General features: G+C 34.5%; 1 protein-coding gene across 1 annotated transcript; it reads right to left on the bottom strand.

Moving 5' to 3' along the window:
* Nucleotides 1-1,196: 1,196 nt before the first annotated feature.
* On the bottom strand, nucleotides 1,197-3,732 carry LOC149194018 (uncharacterized). The gene is made up of 5 exons (XM_089407505.1): nucleotides 3,608-3,732; nucleotides 3,359-3,455; nucleotides 3,002-3,042; nucleotides 2,159-2,308; nucleotides 1,197-2,061 (listed from the first exon to the last, which is right to left on the bottom strand). Exons 1-5 carry the CDS (start codon nucleotides 3,730-3,732, stop codon nucleotides 1,818-1,820), a joined length of 657 nt encoding a protein of 218 aa, XP_089263631.1. The 3' UTR covers nucleotides 1,197-1,817.
* Between the last annotated feature and the right edge of the window lie 9,242 nt (nucleotides 3,733-12,974).

Below are 12,974 nucleotides of genomic sequence, written 5' to 3'. Positions count from 1 at the left end.
ATTGCCCAGCTCTGGCATTGGCACTTGGCTCTATAGTGGATGGAGACTTCAGATTTCATAGGCCTTGTCAGCTATGGAAGTGGGCCTTGATGAGTTTAGAGAGAAAGTTTCTATGCCTGTATAGTATTTTAAAACGTCTTTATGCCAGCTCATATAGTAACACTTCGATATGCAACATCTAGGGCCTGGAATCTAATGGCCAGGGCAAAACTTAGATATGGCAACATCATATTATGTTCAAACGTATATATATATGAATCCAATGGTTACAATGGACTTTGTCAATGTTTCTATGGTGACATCATATATTGATGGCTTTACTGTCTCTGGCATCAAATCTAGAACTAGGTCTAGGGAGGAGCGAGCCTCCATAGTTCCAGGTCCAATAGGCCCCATAGTAGCAAGTCGAAATAGGCTTTCACCACAGGTTTAGCTTTAACTCCAAGTTGCACTAATTAGTTAGAACCAACTGTGTTACAAGGCGGCAGACGGCAAAGGCAGAGTGAGTGCATGCATGGGCTTTAGACTCTAAAACGTAACGTAGTTTCTAGTCATCAACATATTTTGGAGAGGCCTGAATGAAGGCTATGAATTTCAATTAGATTAGCAAAGAGTTTTGACCTTAAGGTTCAAGGTTGGCTACTTAATAGCAGCTGCATTTTCTGTCATAGACAATATACAACACATATGAAGGAAACCCTCCTATGGAAATTTCAACACCTACAAAAAGCTCTAAAACTTCAAAGCAAAATTGAGCAGACAATGACGTTCTGCTAGTGAAAAATATCTCGAGTGGAGAAGGCAGGGCCACACTCACGAATTTATAGATATGTACGTAGCCAGATCTTTTGAAATAGCATAAATCTGACCAGTAGCATGTCTGAAGTATCTATTACCCTCTTCACCAAACTTCCAATATTCTGGCTCATGATACTTGACACCTCTGAAAGAACACAAATTATTCTTATTAGCACATTTTCCTAAATGTAAGACAGTAAATATTAGAAAACTGCGAGAACCAAGGTTTCGTATTGCAGCAGGCACACGAAAATCCTCAACAGGCAGCCTTAAAAGAACACCCGATCTGGAGACAAGAATTTGCAACCTCAAAGGAAGGGTTTCAATTTTGTTGTCAAAAAAGTGCACACAAACAAAGACCAAATCCAAATTTTATACAATAACAAGAAACCCTGTGCCATCGATGCCTAAACCATAGAAAGATAAAGCCACCTCAGTGTCAAGGGCATTTGATAACTACAACTGACTACCCTATGAACTGCTAAATACGTATGATGAATTAGCAAAATACTAGGCAATGTAGCTGAAATAGGCAATATTCAGGGTAGTGATCATGAATGACAGCCGACATAAGTTAAGCCATAAATCGAAAGAGAACAATGAAAGCCGCTGCCTGTTACCTCGAAACAACACAATCATCATAGGCATCCATGAATGACTTCGTTCAAATTAAGGGTGCTAGAATAGTCACATAAACAGGTAGAACAAGGTCTTTAAAACTGCTCACTCAATGGCATAGATAAGATAGGGAGCGAACACGGCACTTGCGATGACAGCCATTGGAAGAACTGTGGATCCTAACATGGAAGAGGGCCAGCAAAGCCATTTGCCTGCTTTTTTGACATAGTTAGCACACCTAAATTCAAATTAAATGAACTCAAAACCGTCTCAAATTAATCTCTCTAGGATACATATAAATTCATGTTACAAGCTGCTTTCTGGAAGAAAACTGCGAAGTTAACAATGAATAATACAATTGTGCTAATGGAAAAATTGAAACGAAAAGAACTGACTGTGTCTCATGTGAGTTGTAGCTGACGTTCTTTAATCTCATTCTTCTCGACTTTTACTGGCCATAGTTGCTCATGTTGATCCTTAACAAGACAAGATACCTTCTCTTCTGACCTTGTCATAAACTCGTTATGCAGTTGCTTGCATCCATCCACAGGTGGTGTAGAAGAATGACTAGGACTGAGAGGTATCTCTCCATGAGAAGAATCCTCAGATGATTTCTTTGTTTGATAAGGTGCCTTTGTACAGACTCTGGAATTGAGAAACACGCAAAGGACAATGGTTTTAGAAACAAAGACAAATGCATGAACTACAAGTTCAAAAAATAAACTGCCAGATGCCCAAATACCTTTCTTTTCGCTTTTCAAGAAATCGAGTTGAGAATATCAGAAATTTGGTTATTTCAGCAGCTGCTTCATTATAAAAGTTCATCTTCTCAATGACAAACCCACAGTTTAGTAGGAAATTCAAGATACAACTGAATTGCCTGCTTTTTTGACATAGTTAGCACACCTAAATTCAAATTAAATGAACTCAAAACCGTCTCAAATTAATCTCTCTAGGATACATATAAATTCATGTTACAAGCTGCTTTCTAGAAGAAAACTGCGAAGTTAACAATGAATAATACAATTGTGCTAATGGAAAAATTGAAACGAAAAGAACTGACTGTGTCTCATGTGAGTTGTAGCTGACGTTCTTTAATCTCATTCTTCTCGACTTTTACTGGCCATAGTTGCTCATGTTGATCCTCAAGACAAGATCCTCTCTCTGACCTTGTCATAAACTCGTTATGCAGTTGCTTGCATCCATCCACAGGTGGTGTAGAGGAATGACTAGGACTGAGAGGTATCTCTCCATGAGAAGAATCCTCAGATGATTTCTTTGTTTGATAAGGTGCCTTTGTACAGACTCTGGAATTGAGAAACACGCAAAGGACAATGGTTTTAGAAACAAAGACAAATGCATGAACTACAAGTTCAAAAAATAAAATGCCAGATGCCCAAATACCTTTCTTTTCGCTTTTCAAGAAATCGAGCAAGCGATGCTTTACGCGCTTGTGGTACTGCTGGGGTTATAAAGAGACTAAATCAGGCATACATAATGAGAGTTTACGACAGTACAACCCAATACGAATTCACTAACATGCTACAGAAGTTCAAGACTAGCTAGTTCATCAGTCTGTACCTACTAGAAATTTCCATTGCCAGCTAAAAACATAATTTCTTGAGCCTGCCATCAACAGTTTCATTTACTCAATGCTGTAGAAATTTAACTGCACCGATTATATAAATGCAAATACTCTCATACTAAAGAGACCTCCAAATAAAAATAAGAGTATAACAATAGTAATACCCACTTGTCACCTAATGACATAACTTCATGATAGAGAAATAAAGAGTAGTCCTATAAACCCTGGTAACCTTGCCTTTTTTGAACCAATCTTAATTAAAATCATTTGAAATGTTTGAATCAACCATCTAAAAAAAATGGTATTTCAATTTGAATTTACATATTGCAAAGTTCATGTAACCTTATTTGGGCATACCTTGTCTGCAGGAACATCATCATAAACATTTACTGAGCCAGAATAGAAAATTGTCAGTTGTGCGCCTGCTGGCTTTTCAGAAACACTGGCAACAGCCCTTCAAAACCAAAAATGCCCACAGATTTGTCAATCCACAATGAAGCTAAAGATAATTGGCATTCTGCATGAACCATACAGAGAGTAAGATAATATATTTACAAACCTTAAACTAAAATCACAACTTAACATCAGCATTGACAATCATATTACCCTGGTATAGTGGTTCTGGTGGAGGCTCCAACAACAGACAAGAAGGAATGTTGTCCAGCTAAGGGCATTCCTTGAAACTGTCTCACCAAAGTAGTTGTTCCTCGATACTTATTTGACATCCACATTCTTTCGCACAATGGCTTGGGAGCTCAGTACCAACTTTCCTGATGCAAGTTGTGTTGAGTTGTTTGTATAAAAAACACAAGAATTAATTGGCCAAAGCTTTCATGGCCCATCAAAGTTCAGGAAATCCATGACTAAGGAGGCAGAGCAAAAGAACTACAACAATATGTGAGCTGTTTGTATCAAGAAGACAAGAATTAATTGGTCGTCTATTAACCGTGTTATTTTTCAACCAAGTAATTTATTATATTTAAACATAAATTGAAGTTCATTAAAATTATTAGTAAAGTGAATATGCCGGTTAGAAAAATGAATACGACAGGCTTCCAAATGTTGCATGCACAAAGAAACGTGGCCACATGTTAGCAACGTAAAGTGTCTTCTCGTACACAAGACCAACTAAACAGCAAGAACCAACTGCTGCAAGCTGTGGTTTTGTGGACCAAGCATTTGTCACAAGAGACATAAATCCCTCTTCAGTTGCTAGAAAAACATTCCGTATCACCGCCAAAAGTATCGCTGCAGCTACTAGAGAAAGGAATTTCCACGACCCGAATACATGTTCATTCAGAAACTCCACCACAGCAACATTCCATTTTCTGTTATAATGATTGTTAATGTCCTTTATAACTTTGTCCAGATATGCAACTTTTGTGAGAGGAACGCACTTACCCATGCTGTTCCACAGGCTCGCAACCTCTCCATCGTTTCGGAGGTGGTTTGTAATAATTCCGCTCTCTTTCAGCAATCTAACATCTTCTTCGCTGTCGATCATCCCGTTTATGAAATCGGTGTATCGTGTGAAAACCAGTGCACCCGGAGCTGCAGAAGATTCAAATGCCACCAAATTTCTCAAGATTACCTCCGTGTTGGCATCCAACCTTACTTTGGGGAGGTAAATCGTGGCAGTCTTCTCATTTAATTGTATTGTGGTGAGGTCGCCGTCCGTAGCAACGAATTTGACTCCCGCAGAGGATAAAGCGGCCACGGATGGAATAGCTAGTTCGTCTCGTGTGGGCGGTATGATCTTTTCGGTGGATTCTTGGCCCTCCCCCTTTTCGGCTCCCTCTGCATCCTCCTCCTCAGATTTCATCTCATCTTGATCGACAAAAAGAGACAAGGGTTTCTTCAGAGCACTCAGAGCAGGCAGATTCCCAATAATAGAAAGAAGATGTAAGGGCAACTTCATCAGAAATCGCAGAGGCCTCCCGTTCAGCAATCGCTGAGGCAAATCTGTAAGAAATCGAAAGGGACCTACCTTAATAGAGGACAAAGTCTTCCACAGCAAACTGAAAGCCTGTGTAATGGTTGACATGTTCTTTGTATCAGCCGTATCTTTCCCCTCCTCAGTTGAAGTTAAATTTTGATTGCTGGAAGCAGGGACGATAGCGTAATACAACACCTCAAGCACATGCCCTTTCTCGTTTATATGGAGCTTTGAATCCTCGAGCAACTTGAAGCTGAAAGGCGATAATTCTTGGCACACAAGCCTCAGCAGGCTCGACAGCCTCTCTTCTGCCTTGGCTCTAGAACCCAATTGCAACTCCAAAAGATTTTGCAAAAGAAAGAGCGGCAATTGATTTTCCAGCATCATGAGATCTCTGAAAATGGAGTTGTTGGTAGAACCAGTGCCAGTCGGATGTAAGACTCGCCCCAGCCTAGGTAAGTTTTTCATATGCCCTTTATTCCTAGCAAGATCTATTTCAAAAGCAGCAAGCAGCTCCACTAATATGAAATTAATATGAAATCCTGTCTGAAAGAAGGTGAAGATACAGGGCTCCGCTACCAGATCTAGTTCTTCTAGGAGGTGAAAAAGTAACTAAAGTAAAGGGGTAGTTCATAGAGGCCGCCATACCTGAAAGCAACTCTCGTGAGCTAGACAGAAAGCTACTACCAGAGCTAGCCCAACCACTGGTTCAAATACAACTGATTCCGAATCAATAGGCTTTCGAACTAAAGGATCCGTCTCCGGGCGAGGTGATAGCAAAGAGAGCATTGATTTTCATTCAATCTCCACCGCAGCGACAGGACCAGGTTCAGGTTATACGGATCCAGAGCTACCAGCATCATATTGAGATCGAGCAGTTCCACCGCCTTACCCCGACAGCTGTTGAACCATCACATGCACCAGCTGCCAATGCACAACCTTGTAACAGGGATCACGAAACCTTACGAAACCTTTGCATACCCCGGCAGATAATAGGAATCGAAGTAATGTTAACATTAAAACCAGACCGGTGACGGTTAGCGACGAAAATGCACCGGCCTTATTGCTTTTAAGCTATGATCGAGCCTCTTCCGCCTCGGGAAGAGGCCAAATAAGATCGCGAAGCCTGAGGTGCGAATGAAACTTAGCTTAGGTCGGCATACCCCCGCACACAGCGTTTCCAAACTTTAGGAGAACAACCGAATAACACCTAAAAACTAATGCTATCTCTGTCTGGAACGATTACTATAGTCCCTGTCGGATGCCAAATGGCAGGGACTAATAAGTAGATGGAAGGCATTTAATAGGCGTGGAATAATATTTTTAGTATCAAATTTCTTTTTATTAATTAATTTAATTGAAAAAAGTTGTATTATGAATATAATTTTTTGTTTGTTTGTGTATATATAGTAATGACATTGGTTAATAGTATTATAACACACAGTTATTTAATGATTAAAAATCCCTCGAATAAAAGTTTTAATAATATTGTTATATATATATAATTATTATTATTAATATAATAATTTAAAATAAAATATATATTATTATTTATTAGCTATTTAATTTATATGTGTATATTAGTTTATCATATTTTGTATAAATAAAGTAATTATTTTAAATATCTAGTTTTTTTTTGTTATTTTTATGAGTGTTCATATCCTTTTATGATAATTGTGATCATTGCTTTTCAACTTCATATGGGATGAAATTTGAAAATTTCTTCATGAAAAACAGGCTGCTAAAATTTCATCATCAATGTTTGAAAATTTCTTTACTAAAACTATGGAAATGGGCATTGTAGATGTCAAAACCTTATAATGAGAATTTAGATTTGAAATTCCAATCTTTACTCTATATAATTATAAAATAATATCAATAGACTTTGACTAAAAAATTGCCTACTACAAAGTGATTTGCCTATTAAATACAATAATTTTTTTTCATGCTAATCAAGATTCTTTTATTAAAACTATCAAACCTACATTTAAAAAATCATTAAATGTAATTGTACATTTAATGAGTAATCCACATCTCAAATCCCTAAAGTCATAAAAAGAGATTACCTGCCAAAATGCTTAAAAATCCATTAAATGTAAGGGTCATTGAACAGGTATTTCAGATTTGAAATCCCTACCGTAGACATTAAAGCTAGCTACATGTGATACATGATACCACAGTGGTATTTGTGATGAACTTTGAAAAATTTCGAGGCAAATGGCTAGGGTGTCATGTTCTGCTGGATCCAACCTTCAACAATAAGAATAAAGATGCAAATTATCTCCATCGTACAAAGAACTTTAGAAGTTTTGTAGCCTCTTGATTTAATGAGCTTTAATTATATGTGTGCCATTACTATGACCCTTTTTGTGTCAGATTAGAGAGTGGTTGGAAATAATTTTCCCCTTGTTGTGTGAAAGTTAAAGTACAAGCATTGTATATGTTTATAGTTGGATTTAATAGAGTATATTTGTTCTGGAATCCAACTATACACCTATACAACCATTGTGCATTAATTATATTGCAACAAGATAGATAATTTTAATGTAAAATTGAACGGTAATTGAATGTCTTATCTAACTGATAACATTCTATAAGGTCACTAAAAGAAATATCATAATAATACATCGTTCTATACCATATGACTAAATTATTCCAATAAAATAAAATAAAATCCTATTGATTTACTCCATGATAAATTAGAATTTTAAGTGATAAGGTCCACTATTATAAGGAGGAATTCAAACTATCACTCGTTGAAATGGTTGGTTCTCAAATGGGTGACTCTAAGTAAGATTGACATTAGAATCGGAAGCGTTTGACACATAACAAAAAATTTAAGTCAAAAAATTCAAATGGTTCATTTACTCTATTAGAAAAGGAAGAGGAAACTTGCTTTCTAATTTCGCTAATGAAAAATAAGCTTTTTAAATGTATAAGGTAGATATACTTAGGTTGACATTAGAATGAAGGAAGTGTTTGACACATAACAAAACATTCAAGTCAAAAATTTTAAATGGTTCATTTACTCTATTAGAAAAGAAAGAGGAAACTTGCTTTCCAATTTCGCTAATGAAAAATAAGTTTTTTAAATGTATAAGGTATATATATATTTTGGGAATTAAGATTATTAACATATATATTACTAATACTAATTTTTTTGGGTTTAGTTCTATAATTGAAATGTAAAGTGGAATAGGCTACAAATACTTAAAGATTATTAACATATATATTACTAAGATTATCTTTTTTTGGGTTTAATTCCATAATTGAAATGTAAAGTGAAATATACTACAAATACTTATTAATGATTATTTTTCCTTTGTTTTGTGAGTAAGGTAACTTGGTCAATGTGATTCTCTCTAGAAAACACTTTACAAATTTATAAAAAAGTCAAGAAACCAAAAAAAAAATCATCTAACTTAATGTAATTAATAGTAATGTGCAAGAAATATAAAAACCTAATTATTTTTTAGGTTAATCAAACTCCTAGTGATTGACACTTTTGTGCATGGGAATATTTGGCTAAAAGAAAAGAATGGGGTGGGTGGGAAGATAAATTTATATTATAATATGAAGCAATGACACAAAGAATATAGGTATGAACCTTCCTATAATACATTCTTCACTATAGTCTCCTCATCATTTCATTAATGTAATCCAAGTATTACTCTTATAGAGTATACATGGATAGCTATGTAGACTACATGTAAAACCTAAAACAACTTTGAGAATCAAAGGTTCAATTTATAATTCAAAAAACAAAGAGGTCAAGTGAAAAATGCTAATAGAAGGCAAGGAAATTATCTAAAGTAATGGTTCCTTCATTGTCAGACCCCTTTCCCTCAACTTTGGAACTCTTATTTATACAAGTAGAGAAGTCACATGGTCAAAGAAGAGTGAAATGCATCTTCTACATGGCATGAGGCATGTACAATATTCACTTAGGTCCCTTACATTATGCACAACTTATAACCTTTGATGGTATTTTGATGGGTCTCATGGGTTTAGTATTTTGTAGTCACAATTAGGCCATGTGTTTCTCTAAAAGAACCCATGAGATGATATTATGGTTGTTACTGGGAAGACCCATGAGCACATAGTGAAAAAATAAAATAAACATGTATATGTTTTGTCATTTAGGCATTAAAGGTGTAAGTTGATTTTCTAGGCTGAGTTGATCAAGGGTGACAAATTATAAATATATTAAATTTCCTTTAATGTGTGAGGTGATGTCAGAAATAAAAAATAACTTGGAGATGATACTAACAAGTTAGATGAGTAGTCCCACACACTAAGGATTTGGAAGATACCTACAAGCAAAGACCAATGTATTAGATGAAAAAATATTTCCAATCCAAGCATACACATGTTCAAGGAAAGAACCATGGCTCCCTAGTTAAGTTCATTGTAGATCCATGAAGTCTATCGAATGTAAATTATGCATACAAAAAAATACATAATGAATCCATGTCAAAAGAAAATTATAGCCATGAGAAAGCACATAGTGAATCTATGTCTCAATGTTCATAAGGAGCATTCCAACTATGAAAATAGAAAGAATGGTCCTTGAAGCTACCCATACAAAAGTAGTACTACATAATAGATTGTGTTATTGGTAGCACCAAAAGTGAGTCCACCGTAGCCCAATGTCTTCAATCCAAACTCACTACAAGTTTGAATCTAACCCAATCTAACCCAATGACATAGAGTAAAAAATGGTAGAATTGGTATAATCACTGATCATTAATCTATGCATTCTACATGGGTAGATGTTAGGCCAACCATTGAATATGGTAATGGGAGTTAAGACACTTAATACATCTAACTAATGTTAGTTGATATTTTAATGTTAAACATTATTACAATTAATTGACGAAGGATGATTAATGTGTACACATTGTCACATGTGAAGTAACTACCACTTATGACTACCCAAAGTTCTTTCAATGTATCTAAATCTACTTCATGAAGTAATGAGATATATTCTATAGGAAGACATTCATTGGAACATGGGAATTAAGGCATAATAAATCAAAATAACATGAACATTTGAATTTTTGGATAATAATGTGATGGATAATACAACCAAGTATAACCTAAGACTATGAAGGATATGACAAATGGTAAATATAATTGAATAATGGTAAAATAAGTTAAAGACATTCCTTACAAATTACCATGATATAATCATGACCTAGGTAGAAACTAGCGCCAAACGGAACCAATAATAAAAACCAAAAATGTGAAAGGCATTGTGGTATACTCCATATGGATGGGAAGAATAACTAGTCAAAGTAGTGAAGACTCTAACTTATGGCACAACGCTTAAGGTAACACTTAAATTGAGTTGCAAGAAGCATACTAAAATGGGTTTTTTTCATTAATTATAAAATTTTGTTGATTGCGCCTAAATAAATAAATCATAGAGATCTAAATTATTTCTCCAGATTAATTTTTTATGTTCCGTGATTTTGTTTTGTATTTTTCATATTATATAAATCATGAAGATGAATTTTTCTTTTTTATGTTGATTTAGAGGAGTAGATGAGTGTCACAGGGTGTAAAACTATATTCTAAGTGCACCTAACAAACATATGTAAAAGAAATAAAAATGGTATGTACATTCATAAACATGTCTCGTTTAGATATGGTGGTAAAAGTGAATAAGGATCTAACCAAATGGAAAAAAATGAAATTTTATGCAATGACAACAAGGATAGAAAAGCCAATTAGAATTCAACATTACATACAAGTGTACAAGTAAAATTCTTCATATGAACTAAATGGGAAAATATGCTAACTAAAGTATTCCATGATGGAAATTCATTATTCAATAAGTTATTATGTCATGAGAGATATGTATGGATAGCACCACAAATTGAAAGGTTTGACCCTTAGGCTTAGTATTGGAAAAGTAAGGTTAATTATGTAAAATGCAAAGTAAGAACATATGACTAAATCCTAAGGTTCTAAGACTCCCTCAAAAGGATGTGAATGTTAAAGCCTAAAAACATAAAGTATTTCTCTTTAGTCCTATAAAATAAACAAACCTTTTCCAAGTTAAAGAAAACTATATAGAATATATCAAATATGAAATCTTTGCAAACAAATGGGTTGAAAATGGGTTTTTATGCCAAAAGTGTAGAGCGCAATGGTTTAAATAGGTGAAACTCAATATAATTTTATCATTTTACACATGTAAATTTACCATAGAAATGAAAAAAAAATTTAACCCCAAAACATTAGATATATATTTTAGGAGCATCTATGAGAAAAATATTTACCATTTAGACTAGGTAGACCATCATCCTATGCACTTTCATATTAGCCATGGGATTTTCAATTTTTTTTACAATTTTACCAACCATTAAACTAGGTTTAAAGTGCAAGTTCATGTTGATAGGTTTGTCACTACATAGCATGGGTATATAGCCATACGAAATGGGTTTTTATAGCAAGACATACTGTTATTCAACATTATCTACAAGAAAAGATGTGATCAATATTATATTTTCAAAGTCTAAAAAATATAGAAATGTTGTAACTCTTACTTATTTTATAGAATTTGTAGAGGTTAATGGCATCATTAAGTGGAAATGAAGAGTGCATGAACCAACTAAAACTAAAATATTTTCACGACACACTAGATTCTTTACATGACTATGAGATCTTGAACTTTTGTAAGAGCTTAAACTTAATGGAACCATTTATCTTATTGGAGAGACTTTAGGTTGACTACGAAACATTGAATATATATGTTGAGAATGTCTTTTTCTTTAAATTTCTACCCTAGAAAGTGATATGGGTATCCATAAAATGAGGTGTTAAATGTGGAGCTATTGATTCAATGAGATGGTATATTCATTCCTACCCTCTAGCAAGGACCCAAAAAATAAGTAGGTATTGATTCAATGACATGGTATATTCATTGCTACCCTATAGCCAGGACCAAAAAAATAAGTAATCATTTATTCATGGTCATCCTAGATCTAAATATTAAGACGTTGATCTTTGTGGTCACATGCATTACATGATCTACTACACTCCATCCCATTTCCAAAGCCTTGAATGTGTTGTTGTGTTGAGTATCTAAAGTAATTTTTGTGTTTATTATCTAAGGGACTATTTATGACTAGTGTTTAGGTTTGGTGGTAAACATGAGGTAGTAATTGATTACTTTAGGATAGCGAGGAAAAATAATTTAGGTATGTTAGCATATTATACTCACTATTTCTCAAGAGACAACTAGTCATGTATCCCGACCACATTGCTACTAGTTTGAATGTTCGTAGAGATCATATTATGTAGAGAATAATCAAGCTCATTGCTTATAGAAGAGCCTCCCATCAGTACCTTTGGATAGGGATTCATTAACTAGTGTGGATAAGAGATAGTATAATGGATAAATTCTATTAAACATGCATTAGCATTCATCATAATATAGAGTTGGTATCTACCCTTAGATGGGAGTGGGGCCTAGTTTGTAAGAATGAAAATACTTTAAATATTTTTTCCAAATATGGTTTGGAGTATTTGGATTTTAAAGTGAAGAAATTTTTAGTGTTTGGTGTGTGTGTGTGTGTATATATATATATATATATATATATATATATATATAAAGAGAGGGAGAGAAAGAGAGAGGGGCAGTGCCATTAACACAAGTAATTTTGATGATATAGATGTATGTCTAGCATACCCATTTAGGTTTCACCATAACTTCCATAGAGTTAGAGTGGGGAATCAACCATAGAGGGATGGGAGCGAGACAAATTCTATTGAAGTTATTCATGATTCTTGAGGAAACTTAAGAGCTTGACAATGATACTACCCATAACCCATGTACATGATACTCAAGTATGACTATAAAGACATGTGGTGGGACAATCATGAACATTTCTATAAATCCTATAAAAAAAAAAGCCACAATAATTATTTTCTACCTTAAAACACATGTAAATTCTTACCCATGTTATCCTTATAATAATCACTTATATCATTACTAGTATATATAGTTTTAAGATCATTCGATTCCAT

Source organism: Pinus tabuliformis, chromosome 2_2, assembly GCF_031772625.1.
Source record: "Pinus tabuliformis cultivar Carrire ecotype Pingquan chromosome 2_2, CPIR1, whole genome shotgun sequence".
Classification (NCBI taxonomy): domain Eukaryota; kingdom Viridiplantae; phylum Streptophyta; class Pinopsida; order Pinales; family Pinaceae; genus Pinus; species Pinus tabuliformis.
Note: the sequence above shows the minus strand (reverse complement) of the source record. Positions and strands in the feature narration are given on the sequence as shown.

Coding starts and splice junctions, on each gene's coding strand:
- LOC149194018 (XM_089407505.1), bottom strand. CDS start 3,732: ATGTGGATGTCAAATAAGTATCGAGGAACAACTACTTTGGTGAGACAG. Junction 3,456..3,607: donor ACCAGAACCACTATACCAGG/GTAATATGATTG, acceptor TTGGTTTTGAAG/GGCTGTTGCCAGTGTTTCTG. Junction 2,062..2,158: donor CTTGAAAAGCGAAAAGAAAG/GTATTTGGGCAT, acceptor TCTCAATTCCAG/AGTCTGTACAAAGGCACCTT.